The following is a 22,847-nucleotide window of genomic DNA, read 5'->3' as shown; positions in this document are numbered from 1 at the left end:
GAAGAAGGTTTTCTTTTCCGGATCAGCCCACTCATGTTTTATTGCATCTGAGATGGTCTGATGCACTGGGAAGATACGGCCCTTAGGCTCTTCCAAGCCTGCATACATTTTGTCATGTAGGGACAGTTCCTTCTTTTCCTCCTCTAGACCCAGGGTGATGTAAACTGCCCTCAGGAGACCATCCACTTGCTCTAATGATAGTTTGTATTTAGTGGGCCTGCTTTGTGCCCCTCCCTCCTCTTCTTCCTCTGAATCCTCCTTGGAATGTGAGGGGGAATTATCTCCTTGGGTGGAAGGAACCCCTTCTGTCCCCACCGAAGGAACCAACTGTGAACCCTGAGAGGACAGTGAGGCTGATGGCTGACTCAGGGCAGGGTCCTGTAGGGATGACCGAAAAGATTGGATGGTAGCATCCAATTCCTTCCTCACAGATGCGACTAAATCGCCACAAACTGCAGATGCTTCTTCCTTTACTAGTGCATCAATACATCCCTGGCAAAGTGTCTTTTTCCAACTTTCCGACAACTTTGCTTTGCATGAAGGACACTTTCTCTTGAAAACAGTTTCAGAGCTTTTAGCCTGGAAGACATGAATGGGAAAACATACACATGCTTCTTAAAAGTCAGCCTGATTCTCAGGGCCACCAAAGGTGCACAGAAAAACATTTAAAGGGAAGTCCCATGTGCCCTGACAGGCCCCCAGCCACCGGGGGGAAAGTAAAAGGGATGGAGAGAGACCCCACAGTAAGATAGGCCATATAAAGATACCCCTTACCTGGGCATTACTGGTGCCTGTGCCTGTCCCACTCGCTGAAGAAGCTTCCATCGCTTGGCAGCGGTATCACCCGTGGCTTCGGTACCGGTTCCGGAGACCAAAGCGCACCTGCACTGGACCGGATCCGGAATAAGGCACCAGCTTGCTCCTCCCTTCTTCCTCTGCGTCCGGCGGAAATGACGCCATACGCCCCCTGCAGAACGCTGCCCTTTCCGGAACCTCACTTCCGGTCCGGACGAGCGTCACTCGATCCGGAGAAATGGCGGCAAATTTGAAAAAAAAAAAGGCGGCGGAAACCTAAGAAAAATCGTTCCGCTCCTCCAAGATGCCTTCCCAGGGCTGTGCTCTGCGGGGTCTTGACTCAGCCTAGAGCACTGAAGAGGAAGAAGGAGCCCATGCACTGCAGTCGGTCGCGTGAATGGGAGAAGCAATCGTCTCCAAAAAAGGGTAGGTGGACGTAGGAAGCCCGGTCTCTCAGGATAGCACCTTAAGAGCCCAGCTCCCCACAGAGGTGTTCCTCGGCCGGAGGAAACACAAAAACTGATGAATGGTGGGAGAAGCCTCCTTTTAAAATCTGGTGGATGGGGTGTTTCCTGATGAGGAGAGGGAGGAGCCATCTCTCTAAGGTGCTGTCCTGAAAGACGTTTTAGGGAAAAAAACATACATCTCTTTTAATATGTGCTGTTGTGACATTGCTGAATAATGGAACTTCTTCATGGTGATACAAAAGAGAAACACATTACCAGTCCCTGAGCAGATCCTGGAGATTAATTCTCAAGCTGGGGAACCTTGTAGTATGGCCAGTGGTGAAACACATGAGAAAAAGCGTGGCAGCTTTCTTAACCCACCATGGGATATGAGGCAGAGAAACTAGGCTGAAAACGAGAGCGCACACCGCCCTAGTGCAACACCATTTAATGAAAATAATTTAAGCCATAAAAACAGGTACTCACAAACAAGTATAATGTCATGCATGGAAATGATATCCCCCGATCTGATGTGTGTAAGGTACTCTCCTCCTTGCCGGCGGCTCAGCTGTCCGTTCCCGCAGTGATACGTGGATAACGTCCAGCTAAGGCAACCACCTCGGATGAGTCAAGGTAGCTCAATGCAGTGCACCTGCGCACGGTCCAGCCGCTCGCTGCACACTCTGCAAGAGCTGGATACTGTAGCCGACAGTGCGGTTACACAGAGGAGAGATCCCCGATCAGGACCCAGGACATGACATTCATGGCATGCCTCCGAAACCTTGTCTTTAGCAACCCCATGAATGTCATGTCCTAAGTCCTGATCGGGGATCTCTCCTCTGTGTAACCGCACTGTCGGCTACAGTATCCAGCTCTTGCAGAGTGTGCAGCGAGCGGCTGGACCGTGCGTAGGCGCACTGCATTGAGCTACCTTGAGTCATCCGAGGTGGCTACCTTAGCTGGACGTTATCCACTTATCAGTGCAGGAACGAACAGCTGAGCCGCCGGCAAGGAGGAGAGTACCCGACACACATCAGATCGGGGGATATCATTTCCATGCATGACACTATACTTGTGAGAACCTGTTTTTATGGCTTAAATTATTTTCATTAAATGGTGTTACACGAGGGCGGTGTGCGCTCTCTTTCTTTTGTTTTCAGCCTAGTTTCATGGCGATACATATTCTCTCAGGAACATGTAAATGTGTTTTTTCACCCTCAATAACATTTTTAAATAAAAAAAAAAGTTGCTCAGCATTCTACATCTGCATCCTCCATCTTCCTATGTGCTGCTTCCCTGAACTTCCTGTGGGAGAGCGCATCCTTATATCACTCCAAGTAATCATTCGTCCCATCATACATAGTGCTAGATTCATTGAGAAAAGGTGCCCGATGTGAGAAAGCTGCATGAGTCGACACACAGGCAGACCAAGAGAACAACGCTTTGAAGACACACCTCTGCTCCTCCCCCAAGAATCAATGTACATTAGCAGCTCCTAAAATTGACTTTAGGAGATTTTGGCATTTTTCTTGCTTAGGCTCCTAAACTCAACTCCATAAAGGTCTGTGTCCATTTACAAATAGGCTTTTAGGAGCTGCTGCGGTTAGGGGAGGTTGTGTTCAGGATAGGAGCGTTTTGACCGCTGGCCACAAAAACCAACAAAAGCAGTTCAAGTGTACAGGAAGTCTTAGTGGTTTTCTGGGGCTCCCTGTGCTTGTCCATGCAGGCAATGTCCCCATGTAGATAAAAAAAAAAAAAAAACGAAGAGATTTCCAGTCACAACTTACCAACCAGCCAGCGACCAATTTGCCCATGTAGGCTTATCACAGGAGCGTGCACAAACTGGTGGCTACAGTGGGGGTCTATAGGACCCTGCCAAGCAAATGAGCCACACCACTGCTTAGAATGCGCTAAACAGTTTAACCCACTTTAAGACCGGAAGATTTTACCCCTTTCCTGACCAGGCCATATTTTGCGATTCGGCACGGCGTTACTTTAACAGACAATTGCGCGGTTATGTCCTTTTTTTCCCCATAAATAGAGCTTCCTTTTGGTGGCATTTGATCACCTGTGCGATTTTTAATTTTTGCGCTATAAAACAAAAAATGAGCGACAATACTGAAAAAAAAAATATTTTTTTTCACATTCTGATATATGACATTCCCAAAAAAAAAAAAAAAAAATGTAAAAGTCAAAATTTAACATTTTAGGTCAATTTGTTTTCTGCCACATTTTTTTTTTTTTTTTTAACCAAAAAAAAAAAAAAAATCTTAATAAGTGTATTTTGATTGTTTGCGCAAAAGTTATCGCGTTTACTAACTAACTATGGGAAAGATTTGTCCTTTTTATTGTTTTTTTTTTTTCTACTAGTAATGGCGGTGATCTGCGATTTTTTGCAGGACTGCGACATTGCGGCGGACAGATCGGACTCCGAACTGACATTTTTGACACTTTTGGGGGGGACCAGTGACATTACTACAGTAATTGGTGCTAAAAATATGCACGGTTACTCTAATGACACTGGCAGGGAAGGGGTTAACTGTTGGTGATCAAGGGGTTAAATGTGAGCCTCATGCTTACTGACGTGTGGGGGGGAGGGGGGTTCTGTAACAGACAGATCGCAGGTTCAGCTATGCTGAATCCTGTGATCTGTCCCTGTCTGTCAAAGACAAGATCCGCCTGCTTTGTTTATACAAGCGGGCGGATTTTCTCATTCTTTCCCCGATGATCGGGGAAGAGAGACAGAGATCGCCGCCTCTCCTCCTCCGGCCCGACTCCCGCTGCGTCTACACACAGCGGGAGAGCTCCACCGAGATCACTAGGAGGAGTCCAGTGACGTAGCTCTACGTTGCTGGATCCAGGGGAGCCGACCTGCCGCAGGAGTATTACTGTGAGCAGTCGGCAAGTGGTTAAAGATTTTGTTGTCTAGGTCTGTCCGGACTCATTTACACATGCGCAAGCCCCACGATGAGCGATCCATCATGAAGTGCTTTTTAGAGAGCATTTGACGGATGGTGAGGAGGCGTTGTGTCGCAAACTCTAATCAGCCGTTTCTACCCCTAAAATCCAGCACTACCGTGACACAACTGCATGCATTGTACAGTTCATTTCAATGGGTTGCATTTGGCAGGTGGTATTTTTGCCACACTACAAAACATTGAAGCATTGTCATGTGTATGCCTTTGCAGCTGGAGGGGCAGTAAATACTTAGCCTGTTTTACCCCTCTCAACAAATGAAAGTGTTTCTTTTAGGCCTAATTTAGTTGCAGACAAGCCGTTTCTGAGCTGCTACATTGTTTGGAATCTGGACTCAGTCCTACAAATGACATTAGGAAATGCAAACTAAATTCTTGTACATATACTACTTTGAGCTGGTCATACACTCTAGGAGTTAGAATAACTGCGGCTGTTAACTAGTGGAAACCAGTATGTGCCAGCCATTTCTCAATAACTCTGCAGTAACAAATGCCAAGCAGATTTCAGTTTAGTGTAATCAGATCAGTAAAAGCCAGGATCGGATTGGCTGTTACTGGTTATTACATGCCGCTTGACAGTGCTGTACATCAGAAGTAATCAGGATGCAAACTTACCAATCTGAGCACATCTACATTAGGCCCCTTTCACACATGTCCTATCATGTCTGTCTTCTGTTTTCTGCTCAGCGGATGACAGCTCCATCTCCGCTCTGTATGCGGAGATGGAGGTGTCAGATCCCCGCTCTCCACTACGGGGGAATCGGATGAGAACGGACCGCCTGTCCATTCTTATCCGATCCGCCAGGACAGATGGAAAATAGGGTTTCCATCCATCCAGATTTGAGGGACAGGATCAGATGTCAGCGGAGATGTCTCCGCTGACATCCGCTGCCCATAAAGCTGCTTGGGGCATCCGTTCAGATCCGCTGAAAAAACTGACAGGCGGATCTGAACGGTCCGCATGTGTGAAAGGGGCCTTACACACACCTTTGCTTGTGTTTGGGCAGCTTATTCAAATGACTGAGCCCTCTAACAACCCCCCCCCCAAAAAAAAAAAGGCAGAACACAACACACAGTAACACAGTAAAGCATCACTGTGCATTGGGGTGCGCTATAAAGGCATGTGTGCTGCTAAGGTGCATTGGGGCATCCTAAGAATTGGTGGAACAGCAGAACCTCAATGCATGGCATGCCCATTTGTTATCCACGTTCCTACAGGCATGAATGGAATCTAAGCTTTGATTCCCGCTCTCCCATGTGCACATGATGATAATTGTACACATGTACAGAGGGGAAAATAGTTATTTGATTCCCTGTAGATTTTGTAAGTTTGCCCACTTAAAGAGGTTGTAAACCGAGAAAAAAATTTTTTCTCTTCTTTACATCCTGAAAGAGAAACCCATAATGAGCTAGTATGCATCGCATAGTAGCTCATTATGAAATACTTACCTAAGAACGAGCCCCCGCCGTGCCGTCCGCTTACCTGTATGACGGGCGACATGTATAGTCTCCCGTCTTCCGGGATCGCGGCATCCGGCCATCTGATTGGCCGGAGCCGCGGTGACGTCACTCCCGCGCACGCGCGCGGGAGCCGACGGTCACGGCACGGGGCTCTGAAGGAACGGCACGATCTGCCGTTCCTTCAGAGCGCATGCGCCAGTGACGTCACTGGCTGCATTAAAGGTAAATATCTCCTAAACGGTACATGTTTAGGAGATATTTACAGTACCTATAGGTAAGCCTTAATATAGGCTTACCTATAGGTACAACTTCCTGAGGAGGGTTTACTTCCTCTTTAAAAAGAAAGGATCTACAATTTTTATCATAGATGTATTTTAAATTATAGATAGACTATTAACCAAAAATCCAGATAAATACACAATACAAATGTTATAAATTGAGTTGCAGTTCAGTGAGTAAAATAAGTATTTGATCCCCAAGAAAAACATGAGTTAAGGAGTTGTAAAGGCAGAAGGTTTATCTTAATGTTTTAAGATAAAAAGCCTTCTGTGTGTAGCAGCCCCCCCCCCCCCATCTCTGTCCACGAGTCCCTCAGAGTGGACGATCTCCCTTCTGATTGGCTGAGACAGCAGCGGCACCACTGGCTCCTGCAGTGGGCAAAGTCAGTTAGCCAATCAGGAGAGGGGAGGGGGGGCAACAGCAACTGAGTGTCTGAATAGACACACAGAGCTGCAGCTCGGCTCAGGTGCCCCTATAGAAAGCTGCTTGCTGTGGGGGCACTCGACAAGAGGGAGGGGCTAGGAGCAGCGAAGAAGGACCCAAGAAGAGGAGGATCCAGGCTGCCCTGTGCAAAACCAACTGCACAGAGGAAGTGTAACTTTTTTTTTTATTTAAAAAAAACACGAGACTTTGCAATCACTTTAGTACTTGGTGGAGAAACCCTTGTTAGCAAAAACAGAATTTAAGACGTTTCTTCTGGATGGTTGCCAGGTTTGCACACATCTTTGGAGGAATTTTGGTCCACCCTTCCTTACAGATCTTCTCTAAATCCTTAAGGTTTCTTGGCTGTCACTTGGCAACTAAGAGTTTCAGCTCCCTCCATACATTTTCTATAGGATTAAGGTCTGGAGACCGGCTAGGCCATGACCTTAATGTTTTTCATCTTGAGCCCCTTTGCTGTCTTGGCGGGATGTTTTGGGTCATTCCCATGCTGGAAGACCCATCTTCAGTGTTATGGCTGAGGGAAGAAGGTTCCCATCCAAGATTTTACAATACAAGGCCCCATCCATTGGCCCCTCAATGCGGCAAAGTTGGCCTGTACCTTTAGCAGAGAAACAGCCCCAAAGCATAATGTTTCCACCTTTATGCTTGACTGTAGGGATGGTGTTCTTAGGGTCATAGTCAGCATTTTTCCCAATCCTGCTCTGAATCATTTAGATGTTCATTGACAAACTTCAGACATGCCTGTACATGTGCCTTCTTGAGGCGGGGTACCTTACGGGCACTGCAGGATTTCAATCCATGGTGGCATATTGTGTTACCAATGGTTTTGGTTGGTGACTGTGGTCCCAACTGCCTTGAGACCATTCACAAGCTCCTCCTGTGTAGTTCTGGGCTGATCCCTCACTTTTCTCATGATCATCCTTAACCCACGAGGTGAAATCTTACATGGAGCTCCAGACCGAGGGCGACTGATGGTTATTTTGTATTTCTTCAATTTGCAAATAATCACTCCAACAGATGTCTCCTCCTTGCTGATGGTCTTGAAACCCATTACAGACTTGTGCAGGTCTACAATCTTGTCCCTGATGTCTTTTGACAGCTCTTTGGTCTTGCCAATGATGGTGAGGTTTGAATGGAAGAAAGATTCCATAGACAGGTCTCTTTTAAATACATAAATTGTTGTTAGGAGCACCTTCCTAAATTGACAGGACTAATCTGTGTACCACAGGGAAGGTGCAGGCGGCCCAGGCCTCATAGACCCTCCAGACACAGAGCACTGCTTGGCGGCGGCGGCAGAAAGGATGGGATGTAGCAGAAAGAGCAAAGCAGCAGAGCGAGCAGCCAGCAGAGAAGTCCAGCTGGGGATACCCGGCAGCCTATCATCCCCAATGCTGCTGCCACCCTCCCTTATGCCCCGTACACACGCATCGATTATTGGCTGGGAATTTTCGGCCAACGTCCGATCGGCTGATTTTCGGCTTGTTAGTATGATGCTTCCGACAACCGACTCCGACTTTGGTGTGCAGGCTATAAAATTTTTGTTGGCCGTCAACACAACGGCCGATTTTCCGTCAGTCAGTACAGATTTCGGCAGACAAAAATCTGATGAGCAAGACTGGCCATGCTCAGAGAAGAAAAACACACGGAAAGTAAACCAGCACATGACATCACTTCTGAAGTAGAATTTTGTTGGCCGAGAAAATTCGTGTGCAGTCTAGAGCACATTCCAACCAACAAAACACCACTCTGGACAAAAGTCGGCCGATCGGTCGGCCGATAAACGTTGCGTGTGTACGAGGCATTAGGGTATTGCGGAAGGCGGCGGCTCGGCTCAGGAAGGCAAGGACCTGGCTCAGAAACATGGGGAATATGGAGTCGGTGGTTTCCCGGAACTAGAGAGCCCTGCTCCTCTGGCTGGAGAGGCTGAGTCTGGGAGAAGAGGTGTTGAACACACTGCACACAGAAAATTGTTTTTTTTTTTGTTTTGTTTTTTATTATTTGAATGTAAAATTTACAAATCCCTGTTTTAGATTGTTTTCTTTTTTTTCTTGCTTTATCATATTATTTTTCCCATAGCAGTCTTGCTGAGTCTGGTAGTCCTCCAAACTTTTTACTGCATAGTTAATTTGTTAATTTTCCTTTTGCAGCAAGGAAGGGGATACAGCCCCATAATGAAAAAAAGGGGGGGGGGAAGCACTAATCCCATGTGCAAACCTACAAAAATATACAGTATATGTATATATTGCTTATACCCTGTGCAATGTATCAAATATTACTTAATTCATGGGCAAATAAAAAAAATTCTCTAATAAAGTGCATTGTGCTAATAAAAAACAAAGCGCAAGCCGCTAATAGATGGTGATTAGCGCTTCCCCCCTTTTTCATTATAAGAATTTTTGATGTGATCAAAAACAGGATAGCAGCTGGTTCCTTATACTTTTTGTAATTTTAATTTGTTTTTTTTCACAGGGCTGTTGATACCCAGCATAGTCAAGTAATGCAGGTTTTCCTCTCAACACAATGTTAGCCCCATGTATGACACCATGGTGTACAGCCCTGTACATAAATTGTCCGATACGGATTCTGGGCAGACTTCAGAAAGAACGGCATCTCTCCTCCCCCCCCACCCCCACCACCAAAACTTATCACCACTCACCCATTGACCCTTCCGGCCCCAATGGGCAGCCTTCTTTACAAAAACAATATATGACCGCAGAAGTTAAAATCTAACAGTCCCCCTTAGTGGGCTCATCACGGAGCCATACCAAAAAAAAAACTGGGTCCTAACTCCTAAGTTTTTTAGCTGGCTCCTAGATTCAAAGCAAATTTGTCAAGCCCTGGTGTAAACCGGTATATGCAATTTCCCTTTCACAGTAAAACTGCAGTGCTCCAGTCCTATAGGAAGGAAAAACATTTTTACGTAAAAATGATATTTAGGTATGGCAATTTTTATATAGATAGATTCAACTTGGATCAATGTACACAATATTGTCAAAAGTATTGGGACACCTGCCTTTACACACACATGAACTTTAATGGCATCCCAGTCTTAGTCCGTAGGGTTCAATAATAAGTTGGCCCACTCTTTGCAGCTATAACAGCTTCAACTCTTCTGAGAAGGCTGTCCACAAGGTTTAGGAGAGTGTCTATGGGAATGTTTGACCATTCTTCCAGAAGCGCATTTGTGAGGTTAAGCACTAATGTTGGACGAGAAGGCCTGGCTCGCAGTCTCCACTCTAATTCATCCCAAAAGGTGTTCTATTGGGTTGAGGTCAGGACTCTGTGCAGGCCAGTCAAGTTCCTCCACCCCAAACTCACTCATCGGTGTCTTCAAGGACCTTGCTTTGTGCGCTGGTCCAAATCATTTGGTGAAGGGGGAATTATGGTGTGGGGTTGTTTTTCAGGGGTTGGGTTTGGCCTCTTAGTTCCAGTGAAGGGAACTCTTATGGTGTCAGCATACCAAGACATTTTGGACAATTTCATGCTCCCAAAGGGTGGGCCAACTCAATACTGAAAATGACGTAGGTCGCTGCAACGCCCTTACACAGAAGTGGGAGCGGGTATTGCACCGTAGTTATGCCTGCAGCTACAGCAATCACCCTGGAACCATTTTTTAGAGCCGGCTTTCTTGTAATATCAACGATGCAGCTAAGCCAGACATCCCCCCAGTCCGCCCAGGTCTCCCGTCCCACTGGGAGGCCTGAGTGACCAGCTGGCATGTATGTCGGCTGGCCACAGACCCAAACAAAGCTGGAATTGGCTCTGGTTGGGTCTCCAATGTAGTAACCTGGAAGCAATATCATGACATCACTTCTGGTTACTTGAGCCTTAAAGGCGCCAGATTGTAAAAAAAAATTGACAGTATGCCAAACTTGTTGTTTTAAGTGCAGAGGAGAGGTTTGGGGACCCCAGATCCCTACTTAAGAGTACCTATTACTGCCACAAGGGATGTTTACATTTCTTGTGACAGAAATAAAAGTGATAAAAAAAATGTTATTTTTTTATTTTTTTTTAAAACAGGACAGTGTAAAAATAAAAAAAACCTTTAATGTGCAGAATTGTCACCTAATATCGGCCTGAAGGATGGCCAGAAAAATCGGTATCGGCCCTGAAAAAAAAAAAAAAAAAAAAAAAGATATTGGTCGATCCCTGGTGTGTTGCTATGTAATACCACCTGTTTCTCCATTTACATTTACCTAGTACTGGCAGATTATTGGAGGGGGGGTCTATATAGATTAAAATAGCACTGGCAGATTGTTAAGGGGGGTGGGGGGACTGCTTTAGGCCCCTTTCACACTGTAGTAGAGTCCATAAGCGGATCCCCCGCTGAGCGCTGTGTGCAGAGACAGAGCTGTCAGGTCACCGCTGTTCTCTATGGGGGAATCAGATGGGAACAGACCATCTGTCCAGTCTCATCCGATCCCATCCACTGGATGGATGGATGGAAAATAGGGTTTCCATCTGTCCAGATTTGACAGATCGGATGTTAGTGGACATGTCTTCACTGACATCCGATGCCCCATAGAGATGCATGGGGCATCTGTTCAGATCCGCCTGAAAAACTGACAGGCGGATCTGAACGGTCCCCTGTGTGAAAGGGGCCTTAGGGCTATTTCACACGGTCTGCCTCCGTAAGCGGATCCGTGCTGCTCAGCAGGGATCGATCCGCGATCCCCGCTGAGCCGGCGGATGACAGCTCCGTCTCCGCTTGCAGTGTGGTGTCACAGCCCCCGCTGCTCTCTATGGGGAATCGGATGAGAGCAGACTGCCTGTCCGCTGTCATCCGATCTGATCCCCAGGACGGATGGAAAATAGAGTTTCCATCCGTCCGGATTTGACGGACAGGATTGGATGCGGATGGCAGCGGACATGTCTCCACTGACATCCGCTGCTCCATAGGGCTGAATGGGGGATCCGATCAGATCCCCTAAAAAACTGACAGACGGATCTGATCGGACCGCCCGTGTGAAAGAGCCCATGTGCCAGAACTGATAAATAAAAACAAACATCAGTCATAGATCAATAACTCCGGACGCCATGACACAAGGTGACGTTTCTCCATGTGCGGCAATACATCATAGGCGTGTTGGATCATCATACATGGCGTAGTGCCACATGCAATGCACAATGATGGTGTGACTGGGCCCCTATAGAGGCAGCCTCACAGGTCTCCCATCTACCCAGAAACAAGCTTGTTGGGTGAGACTTTGTAGACTTCACTGGCTACATGCTTACTCCCTGAGAATAACTTCCTGCAGACAAGATTAGGAGGAACCTAGAATAAGATGTCAGGTTCTCTTTAATAGAACACATCCCCCTTCCAGGGATGATCCGGGCACGCTGGGCTCTGTAGTTAGTGTTAGGCCCCTCACCCCCCCCCCTTCTCACCAGGAAGGCGGCCAGGATCCCCCTGAGCGCCTCGTCCCTCTCCTCCGCGTTGTCCTCCTCCCTCAGCACCCCCTGGATATAGGCCGGGTACACCTCCGGGTCCATGCCCAGCGCCTCCAGCCTGCTGTCCAGCCAGGAGCCGAAATCCCCGGCAGCCACCTGCTCGCTGGGCGCCGCCATCTTTCCAGCCAGGCTGGGCTCCTTCCCCAGGAGAGGGGCGGGGCCTCGCTCTGATGTCACTCCACGCATCGCTCCGCCCCCTGCACGCTGGTTTGTCCCCTCCGGCCCCCCGTCCTCAGAGCTGAGCGGGAGTGGCCGAGTTCAAATCCAGTCACAGGAGAGAGAGAGAGGAGAGCGCAGCGCTGGAAGAAAGACGGGTGAGAGGACAGACAATACAGCTCTTTACTGACATCAATATATGAGGGGGGACCCATAGTTACATCCCCCACTCCTCCCACATTAGAGTTGTGGTTCTCATATCTCTGTCCTGGCTGGGCACCATGTCCCCCCTGTGTCTCTCTGTCCTGGCAGGGCTCCGTGCCCCCCCTGTGTCTCTCTGTCCTGGCAGGGCTCCGTGCCCCCCCTGTGTCTCTCTGTCCTGGCAGGGCTCCGTGCCCCCCCTGTGTCTCTCTGTCCTGACAGGGCACCGTGCCCCCCCCCCATGTCTCTCTGTCCTGGCAGGGCACCGTGCCCCCCCCATGTCTCTCTGTCCTGGCAGGGCACTGTGCCCCCCCTGTGTCTCTCTGTCCTGATAGGGCACTGTGCCCCCCGCATCTCTGTCCTGGCAGGGCACCGTGCCCCCCCTGCGTCTCTCTCTGTCCTGACAGGGCATCGTGGCACCCCCGTGTCTCTGTCCTGGCAGGGCACCTTGCCCCCCTGTGTTCTCTGCCCGGATAGGGCACCGTGCCCCCCCCCCGTGTCTCTCTGTCCTCATAGGGCACCGTGCCCCTCCCCTGTGTCTCTCTGTCCTGATAGGGCACCGTGCCCCTCCCCTGTGTCTCTCTGTCCTGATAGGGCACCGTGCCCCCCCCCCCCCCTGTGTCTCTGTCCTGATAGGGCACCGTGCCCCCCCCTGTGTCTCTCTGTCCTGACAGGGCAACGTGCCCCCCCCTGTGTCTCTCTGTCCTGACAGGGCAACGTGCCCCCCCCTGTGTCTCTCTGTCCGGACAGGGCACCGTGGCCCCCCGTGTTGGGGGTGTACACATAGCAAAGCACTGCAGCAGGAATTATATCCCCTGTTGCGAACTGCTGAACTGCTCACTAAGGAAAAACATTGACTTTAGAGGCACAGGGTAGAATAAGAGCCCATTCACACTAGCGCGACTTGTGAGGCAACTTGTGTAGCCCCAGGTAGCTTGACATAACAAAAGCAATGTTAATCAATCAGTGCTGTCTTAATTGGCACTACTGAAGTTGCTCCGACTTCAGAAAAGGGTCCTGTACTATTTTGAGGCGACCTGTGATCCGACTGTCCTATATACTTCAATGGGAGTCGCCTCCTTATCTTAATTGACACAACTTGTTATCAGACTTTCCAGGAAGAGGAAAGAGATTAGCCAGGCATTCCCCACAGACAAAGTAGCCTGTCTCTTCCAAGTCTCTTCCAAGTCTCTTCCAAGTCTCTTCCAAGTCTCTTCCAAGTCTCTTCCAAGTCTCTTCCAAGTCTCTTCCAAGTCTCTTCCAAGTCTCTTCCAAGTCTCTTCCAAGTCTCTTCCAAGTCTCTTCCAAGTCTCTTCCAAGTCTCTTCCAAGTCTCTTCCAAGTCTCTTCCAAGTCTCTTCCAAGTCTCTTCCAAGTCTCTTCCAAGTCTCTAAACAAGTCTCTTCAAGTCACGGGGCGACTTTCTGGTAGTGGTAGTGTGAACCAGCTCTAAAACATACATTTAAAAACAACATCGCCTGAAAGGCAACAGTATACTGGAAAATGATGTGATCAATAATAGATGTGATCCATAAATGAGCACGTAGGAGCTAATAAAGTAATTAGATAGTTATCTGAGATATGTTCCACATGGAAAGGATCCGGTGAAGACGACAGGTATTGTAGCCGTCCCCCAAACCGATCTATCGGTGTGGTCATCACAGGTACAAATAAAGATTCATTGAGCCGGAACAGTCAGCATGTTTCTCATACACGCTTCATCTGGAGCTTACAGTTCATTGCTCTGTAATTTGCTTGTAGATGATATACAAAAGGGAACGGCATGGAGGGTGGAATCAGGAGCCGGAATTCTCATAAGAAGAGATAATGATTCCCGTCAATGTGATATTGACAATTAATGCGTACTTTTCATCGCATGGATACACACTTGTTCTCTATACCCATGGATATCCATGGCCAAATCGTTATACATGTAGCCCATTCATGAAGGAGGGAATGGATAATAGTGTATTATCAGAAAACTTGGGGTAGGAAAAGGTAATACTAAGAAGGTATGCACTCCTTACATGTGCTCTTGAAAGACATCTCCACCTTCCTAGGATGGGGAACTGCCGCCCTGTTGCGAATGGCTGGAACTACTACCCGCACAGTATGGCACGCAGGTGGTGAGAAGTTGACATATTGCTTCCTCATCACCTGTCAGGCGTCTCAGAAATATAGTCTAATATAGTCTTTTCAGAGGAGAGACAGTCCTTGCTGCAAATGTAAACAAAACCTGAAATATAAAATGGAATTAAAGGGAAACTCCAGTCAAAAATGAAATTTTTCCTATTAATAGCATGTTAAATATCTTTATCTTTGATATTATTATTAATTTTGTGGCTAGCTGCTTGTGAAGCTTACAAAGTCTTATCTAAGCTGGACAATCCGCTTCTTCCTGTTCTTCCCTGACAACGCTATCTTCCTTTATCTGAATTTGCTAAGGCTGTATTTCAATTCCTGAAAAGGTTTTCAGTCTTTCTTATGGGCCATACACACTTTACAATTGTCTTTTAGATTTTTTCCTTTAGATTTACCAAAACCATATAATATGAGGTCAAATCTAAACACTTTTAATTTTGTATGTAATCAGGCCGGCCCTTGTACTGCATAGTTGAAGGTAAAGCCCCGTACACACGTACCGATTGTCGGCCGTAAATATTCGGCCGACGACCATTCGGCCGATTGTAGGCTTGTTAGTATGATGTTTCCGACAGCCGACAGTGCATTTTCGGCCGAACAGAATCTGTCGTGCAGACTTTAAAATTTTTGTTGGCCAACACCAGAACGGCCGATTGTTCGCCAGTCAGTACAGATTTCGGCCGACAGACAGCAGATTAGCAAGACTGGACATGCTCGGAAAAGAAAAAAGACCAGGAAAGTTAACCATTACATGACATCACTTCTGCAGTCGGCTGTTGTTGGCCGACAAAATTCGTGTGCAGTTTTCAGCAGACACGACAGCCCTGGACAAAAGACGGCCGATCGTTCGGCCGACGATCAGTACGTGTGTACGGGGCTTAAATCTAAGGCTACATTCACACCTGAGCGTAGCGTTTTCACGCGTTTTTTACCGCGATTTACAGGCGTTTTTACAGGCGTTTTTTGTGTAGGCGTTTTTAGATTGAATAGAGACCAATGGAAAACGCCTGTAATCTGCCCAAAAAGAAGCTCATGTACTTTTTTGAGCGTTGGGCGTTTTGCTTACAGTGTCAAAACGCTCAGATGTGAACAGGGGCCATTGAAATGAATAGGATTTGTCTTGTTGGGCGTTTTGAGAGCTGATCCTAGAGCAGAAAAACGCCCCAAAACGCCTACATGTGAACGGAGCCTAAAGGAAATCTAACCACAAAAGTTTTATAGTGTGTATCCAGCGTTAGACAAACATGCCCAGACCTGCCCAGCCAATCTTCATAGTCTTGTTTAGACTAGCAGCTTCTCCTGAGGGGGGGAGGGGGTCATGTGAGGGGCACAATATATAAAAGAAATAAGGTACAAAGGAACATTTTTGAGGCTCCATTCACACCTGAGCGTATCGTTTTCAGGCGTTTTTTTAGGGCTTTTTTTCAGGCGTTTTTTTGCAGGTGTTTGGAGGCATACATTGACATCTAACAAAAAATGCTTGTACTCTGCCAAAAAAGAAGCTCATGTACTTTTTTTGAGCTTCAGCTGACAAAACGCTCAGATGTGAACGGGGGCCATTGAAATGAATAGGATTTTGCTTGTTGGGCGTTTTTCAGACTTCAGAGATGAGCGTTTTACGAGCTGAAATACGCTCAGGTGTGAACAGGGCCTGAAAGTTTAGAAGGAGACAGATCCATTTCTATTCTTCAGTACATGTGAGTAATGAGTTTTAGGCCCCTTTGACACGAGCGATCCGATCAGATCTGCCTGTCAGTTTTTTAGGCTGATCTGAACGGATCCCCCATACATCCCTATGGGGCAGCGGAGACATGTCCGCTAACACCCGCTGCCATCCGCATCCGATCCTGTCCGTGAAATCCGGACGGATGGTAACCCTATTTTCCATCCATCCAGGGGATGGGAGCGAACAGGCGGTCCGCTCTCATCCGATTCCCCCAGAGATGCATGGGGCTCTGACACCTCCCTCTGCGCACACAGAGCAGAGAGGGAGCTGTCACCTTCCTGCTCAGCAGGGATCTGTGTTTATGATACCCTGCTGAGCAGCACGGATCCGCCTACGGAGGCGGACCGTGTGAAAGAGCCCTTAGGCTCTATTTCCACTAGTGCGACTTGTCATGCTATTTTGGACACATAAAATCGCATGACAATTCACAGCCCATTGATTTCAATGGCACCTGTTCCCATCTATGCCACTTTGAAAATCAGCGACTTTGAAAAGGTGCCTACACTACCTTGATGCAACTTTGATCCAGAGAGTGTAAAGTTGTATAAAAGCTGCACTCAGTCACACTCCAAATCGCACAACTTATGAGTCGCACTAGTGGAAACACAGCCACTAGACTAGAGTGTGACTTTAGTGTGCAACTTTGATCCAACGTTATACTCTCTGGATCAAAGTCGCATCAAAAGTTACATCAAAGTAGTGCAGGTACCTTTTCAAGGTTGCTGATTTTCTAAGTCGCATAGATGGGAACAGGTATGACTTCTCATGCGACTGTATCCAAAGTCGCACTAGTGGAAACAAAGCTTTAGGCTGTTTCCACTATTGCAATTTAGAGTGCGTCTTTGATGCAACTTTGATCCAACTTTATACTCTCTGGTTCAGTCGCATTAAAGTAGTGCGGGCACCTTTTTAAAGTTGCATAGGTGGGAATAGGTGCTGTTGAAATTAACCACTTCAGCGCCGGAAGGTTTTACCCCTTAATGACCAGGCCATTTTTTTGTGATTCAGCACTGTGTCAGTTTAACAATTGCGTGGTCTTGCGATGCTGTACCCAAATATAATTGATCTCATTTTTTTCCACAAACAGAGCTTTCTTTTGGTGGTATTTGATCACCTGTGCGATTTTTAGATTTTGCGCTATAAACAAAAAAAGAGCGACAATTCTGAAAAAAAAAACAATATTTTCTCTGCTATAAAACATTGTCAATAAAAAAATTTTAAAAATCAAATTTTTATCAGTTTAGGCCATTTGTATGCTGCTACATATTTGGTAAAAAAAAAATTCCAAAAAGTGTATTTTAATTGGTTTGAGGAAAATTTATAGCGTTTACAAACTACTGGACAGATTTTTGGACTCTTTTTTTTTTTTTATTTATTAGTAATGGTGGCCATCAGCGATTATTAGCGGGACTGCGACATTGCGGTGGACAAATCTGACACTGAGTGACACTTTTTGCAGACCAGTGACAATACAGTAATCGGTGCTAAATAATATGCACTGTTACTGTATAAATGACACTGGCAGGAAAGGGCTTAATACTGTGGGTGATCAAGGGGTTAAGTGTGAGCCTAATTGTGCTTACTAACTTACTCCCTGAAGATTGCGGGAGGCCGGCGGCGATCGTGCCCGCTCCTCCAGCGGTCTGGGTCCAGCGGCGCACTGCTGAGACTGCGTGCGCACAATCGCGTCGATTTTTCAAAATTATACGCAGCCGAGCCGCCCTGCCGCAGTAAATCTGCGTGGGGCAGACGGCAAGTGGTTAATTGGCTGTGACTTGTCATGTGACTTTGTGTGTCCAAAGTCGCATGATAAATCGCACTTGTGGAAATAGAACTTTAGTCTACGTTTCCGCTATTGCGATTTTAGAGTGCAATTTTGATCCAACTATACACTCTCTGGACCAGTCGCATCAAAGTAGTGCGGGTGTCTTTTAAAGGTCGCTGATTTTCAAAGTCGCAAAGATGGGAGCGGGTGCTGTTGATTAGTTGCACTAGTGGAAATGTAGACTTGGTGTGCTTGCCTGTACAATGATCATTGTAGACTGTGAGTTGAGACCCCCGAGCACTTACAGCTACACTGACAGTAACCCCCCCCCCCCCCCCCCCCTCTGTATCCAGCTTCCTTCTCCTATGGTAGTCTTCATTCAAAGCCCAGCACAGCTATGCTGTACTTTTTTCAGTTGTCCCTCAGCTGTGCACATTGTTGATCGGAACCTTTAGTCAGGGGCCACAGACTGCTGAAATACCTGATGGTGGCACTGTGTATTTGTGGTTGCTGTAAAATGCACATGGTGGTTGCATTGTCTTCGTAGGTGTGTGACCCTTCAGATAGGAAGCGTGCATGCTGCGGTCGCTACAAAGAGACCCTCCTAGTGTTAGTGCCCGTTCACATACGAGCGACGCTACTTCGGGTGGCGACCTCCGAGGTTGCGGTGTGAGCAGCGCGCCGCGACCTCGGAGCGGCCGCCACGGACTTCATAACATTGAAGTCTATGGCAGTCGCCTCCTGGTCGCCCCAAAGAAGCTCCGGACCCTTTTTCTAAGTCGGAGCGACTTGTGTCGCTCCTATTAGAACGGGTCCGCAGCTTCCCTATGGGAGGCGACCTACGGCCACCTGTGAGGCGACCAGGTCGCCTCACAGGTCGCCTCAGTGTGAACCCGGACTTAGAAGTCACTACAGCAAAGGAAGTGCAGTTTATAAATATAAACAAACAAAAATAATATACATTAGCAGATGGAATAAGCTTAACCAGTTCTGGACCGGAAAGGATTTGCCCCTTAGGCTCCATTCGCACTAGTACGACTTGTCAGGCGATTTGTGTGCCCTCAAGTTGCCCCAAGTCGCTTGTCATAACAAATGCAATGTAAATGAATGAGAGCCGTCTTAATATGCACTACTGAAGTCGCTCCGACTTCAGAAAAGGGTCCTGTACTACTTCAAGGCGACTTGTATCCGACTTGTGCCAATAGACTTCAATGGGAGTCGCCTCCAAGTCAGATCCTTATCTTTTGTCAAGCGACTGTGATCCGACTTTCCAGTAAGAAGGAAAATTAGCCAGGCATTCCCCACATTGCAGCCATGCCTACAGTTCCTACAGTGCCTTGCGAAAGTATTCGGCCCCCTTGAACTTTGCGACCTTTTGCCACATTTCAGGCTTCAAACATAAAGATATAAAACTGTCATTTTTTTGTGAAGAATCAACAACAAGTGGGACACAATCATGAAGTGGAACAAAATTTATTGGATATTTCAAACTTTGTTAACAAATAAAAAACTGAAAAATTGGGCGTGCAAAATTATTCAGCCCCTTTACTTTCAGTGCAGCAAACTCTCTCCAGAAGTTCAGTGAGGATCTCTGAATGATCCAATGTTGACCTAAATGACTAATGATGATAAATAGAATCCACCTGTGTGTAATCAAGTCTCTGTATAAATGCACCTGCACTGTGATAGTCTCAGAGGTCTGTTTAAAGCGCAGAGAGCATCATGAAGAACAAGGAACACACCAGGCAGTTCCGAGATACTGTTGTGGAGAAGTTTAAAGCCGGATTTGGATACAAAAAGATTTCCAAAGCTTTAAACATCCCAAGGAGCACTGTGCAAGCGATAATATTGAAATGAAAGGAGTATCAGACCACTGCAAATCTACGAAGACCTGGCCATCCCTCTAAACTTTCAGCTCATACAAGGAGAAGACTGATCAAAGATGCAGCCAAGAGGCCCATGATCACTCTGGATGAACTGCAGAGATCTACAGCTGAGGTGGGAGACTCTGTCCATAGGACAACAATCAGTCGTATACTGCACAAATCTGGCCTTTATGGAAGAGTGGCAAGAAGAAAGCCATTTCTTAAAGATATCCATAAAAAGTGTCGTTTAAAGTTTGCCACAAGCCACCTGGGAGACACACCAAACATGTGGAAGAAGGTGCTCTGGTCAGATGAAACCAAAATCAAACTTTTTGGCAACAATGCAAAACGTTATGTTTGGCATAAAAGAAGCACAGCTCATCACCCTGAACAGGTTTGGGCCTGCTTTTCTTCAGCAGGGACAGGGAAGATGGTTAAAATTGATGGGAAGCTGGATGGAGCCAAATACAGGATCATTCTGGAAGAAATCACTTCCGCCAGATATCACGCTCCTGCAGGGCATGAATCATTCCTTCACGAGTTTTGCCACTGGCGTCAAGTCCTCTTGATGAGCACTCCGTAATCAGATCATTTTTGCTCAATTTCTTATATTCCGATAAACCAGGCATGTTTGCAAGCAGTAAAGATAGAACAGAAAGCAAAGATAGGAAGGAGCTGTAGAAAGTAGAGATTGCTGTGTGTCTCTTTTTAAAAAACAAAAAATATGCACCAGTTTGTCTCTAAGGACTGCTTTCCACAACCGTTACAATCCTTCAGTGCAGAGCTAATTCCTAACAGTGCACTGAATGCTCTTAAATGCAAGACTATCCCACGTGCGCTGCCAGCCAATATGTGACGATGGCGGGTATCAGACCCCCTGGGCTTCTTATCCAACTCGTGACCAAGGACCAGGCAATCTCACACCCTGCTGTCACTTGCGTAACAATGCCACTCTCAGCTGCGCACGGCACAAAGATTTTTCCAGCTTGCGGGACCACAATCTAGATGCCAGCAGACTGAGAGCGATTGTCACCGGGCTAATTAAACAATTAACCCTTTCTCTGCCACCACTGCTACGTTTGAGCCTAGCGGACACTCGTAATTTTAGAAATACCAATTATTATGACTTTTGAATAATCATCCATAACACACAATGTCTCTGCACAAGGGAATGCCCGAAGGATTTATCCTAAACAGTAGCGCTCTTTCGAGAGGCAGGTTCTTTGGTTAACACTTTTTTCAAAATAAGGTTTAATTATAAGAGAGGTTAAAATTGGTGCAAATAAAAATATTTACAGAAAAATGGGTTACAAAGAAATAGAGACACAATACAGCAATTTAGGAGAATAGATAAAGGATTAGAAATGGAAATACTTGCATTCAAAAGTCCTGGTATTATCTTAATTTCAGAAGCTGAACATGTGTGATCGGTCCTTCCTTGAGTGATGTTATGGCTTGATGGTAGAATGAGGACTGAAAGTGCCATCAGCTCCTGTCTTTTTCTCTGACCCCCAGGGGGGTGTCGCCAGAAGTACTTGACCAATAAACACTGGGGCCATGGGCTGCCCCGGAAGCTTAGCAAAATGCCAAGACACCTCCCGCTTAGACAGATTACTAACAGAACTGATATCTCAAAATATGTAATGGTTACATTCTTGAAACTGATATTTTATTGTCCGGTGTAACGTTAAAAAACCATACCCCGTGGAGAAACCATACCCTCGTCACTTCCGGGCTGAAACAGCTGAGCAGCGCAGCAGTGCGCATGCTCAGAGTCCCGGATACGTGATTGAACATTAAAGAATTAGACAAGTGCGCATGCTCGGTGGGCATGAAATTCTCACGGCACTGTCTCTAATGTAAAACTTGCGGCGCTTACATTAAAACAGCTCATCTGAAACGTAAATCATCTCCGCTCTTCGCCCTGTCACTGCCCTCATCTCCGGTAATAAATATAAAAGCGGCGGCGGGTGTATGAGATGTAAATGTGACGGCGATCGTGGCTCCGTGATCCGCTTTTATATTTATTACCGGAGATGAGGGCAGTGACAGGGCGAAGAGCGGAGATGATTTACGTTTCAGATGAGCTGTTTTAATGTAAGCGCCGCAAGTGTAACTACCGTGAGAAATCCATACCCTCCGTAGCGGAACCGGAAGTGATGAGGGTATGGTTTTCTCACGGGTATGGATTTTTCACGGAACACCGGCATTAAATTTATTATCCACAGACACTAAACACGGGTTATCTCGGAATAACCTCTGACCCGTAAGGCATCTGATCGCTAGCTTGTCTTCCCTAGGATCGAATGTAATCGTGTTTTGATCTTAATTCGATCGGTATTTTATTTGGCATTCAAATATATAATTTCTAGAGACATATCTTGTTTGTGTGTAAAGTTAGGAATTTTGTGGGTAACTGTGTCCAAATAACAGAGCTCTTGAATGCTTTGTTATACGACCTGTTAGCCATATGCTTTTGCTCAGATTACAACATAGCTCTGAGCAGGAAGAGACATATCGGCTAGGAGGTCTGTCTGCTGCTTAGATAAGAGTTGTTTGAAGCCTTGCATACTAATGCAAAAGGGACCCAGGGGGTAATTTACACTGCAAAAAGGAGCTGAGGTGAGGGGCTGGTAAAGGAATTACCTTTTTTGGTTTTGAAAACGGTCAGCTGAGCTCTGAAACACAAAATGGTTGCTTTCGTATCCCAGCGCAGGATATTCAGTGTAATACCATTACAGTTTCTGTGCGGGAACCCACAGTGTTAGGTACGCAGGTGTCTTTTGGCTCCCGCAAATATCGCAAATCGGGTAAAGTATTCCCTTGTCCTTACTTGTTTCACTCTGTTGTGGATGAACAATGGCGACGTATTAAGCACATGCTGGTGGTTCCTAAGTGTTCTGCACGCTGTTATCCCTTTGGGGATGCAGTGGATATCAGGTGGGCTGTACCACCGAAGGTGAATTCCCCGGTGGCCAGGTTGATTCCAGGCCCATTCCAGGCAGTGCTTTTGGTGCTCTTAGTGCGTACTGTGGGGATGATCTACTAAAACTGGAGCACTCACACTCTAGAGCAGCTGTGCATGGTAGCCAATCGGCTTCGAACTTCAGCTAGTTCAATTAAGCTTTGACAATAAAACCTG

The 22,847-nt window shown here is 46.7% G+C and overlaps 1 protein-coding gene across 1 annotated transcript in view; it reads right to left on the bottom strand.

Annotated features, from left to right (window-relative positions):
* CCDC43 (coiled-coil domain containing 43) overlaps positions 1-12,047 on the bottom strand; it is a 38,411-nt gene extending 26,364 nt beyond the window's left edge. The window contains exon 1 of the mRNA XM_082271967.1: positions 11,789-12,047. Within this exon, the coding sequence (XP_082128093.1) occupies positions 11,789-12,037 (249 nt within the window). The 5' untranslated portion in view covers positions 12,038-12,047. The remainder of the gene's footprint in view (positions 1-11,788) is intronic.
* Positions 12,048-22,847: the final 10,800 nt, after the last annotated feature.

The sequence above is a fragment of the Pelophylax lessonae genome, assembly GCF_965119305.1.
Source record: "Pelophylax lessonae genome assembly, chromosome: 11".
NCBI classification, from domain to species: Eukaryota; Metazoa; Chordata; class Amphibia; order Anura; family Ranidae; genus Pelophylax; species Pelophylax lessonae.
Note: the sequence above shows the minus strand (reverse complement) of the source record. Positions and strands in the feature narration are given on the sequence as shown.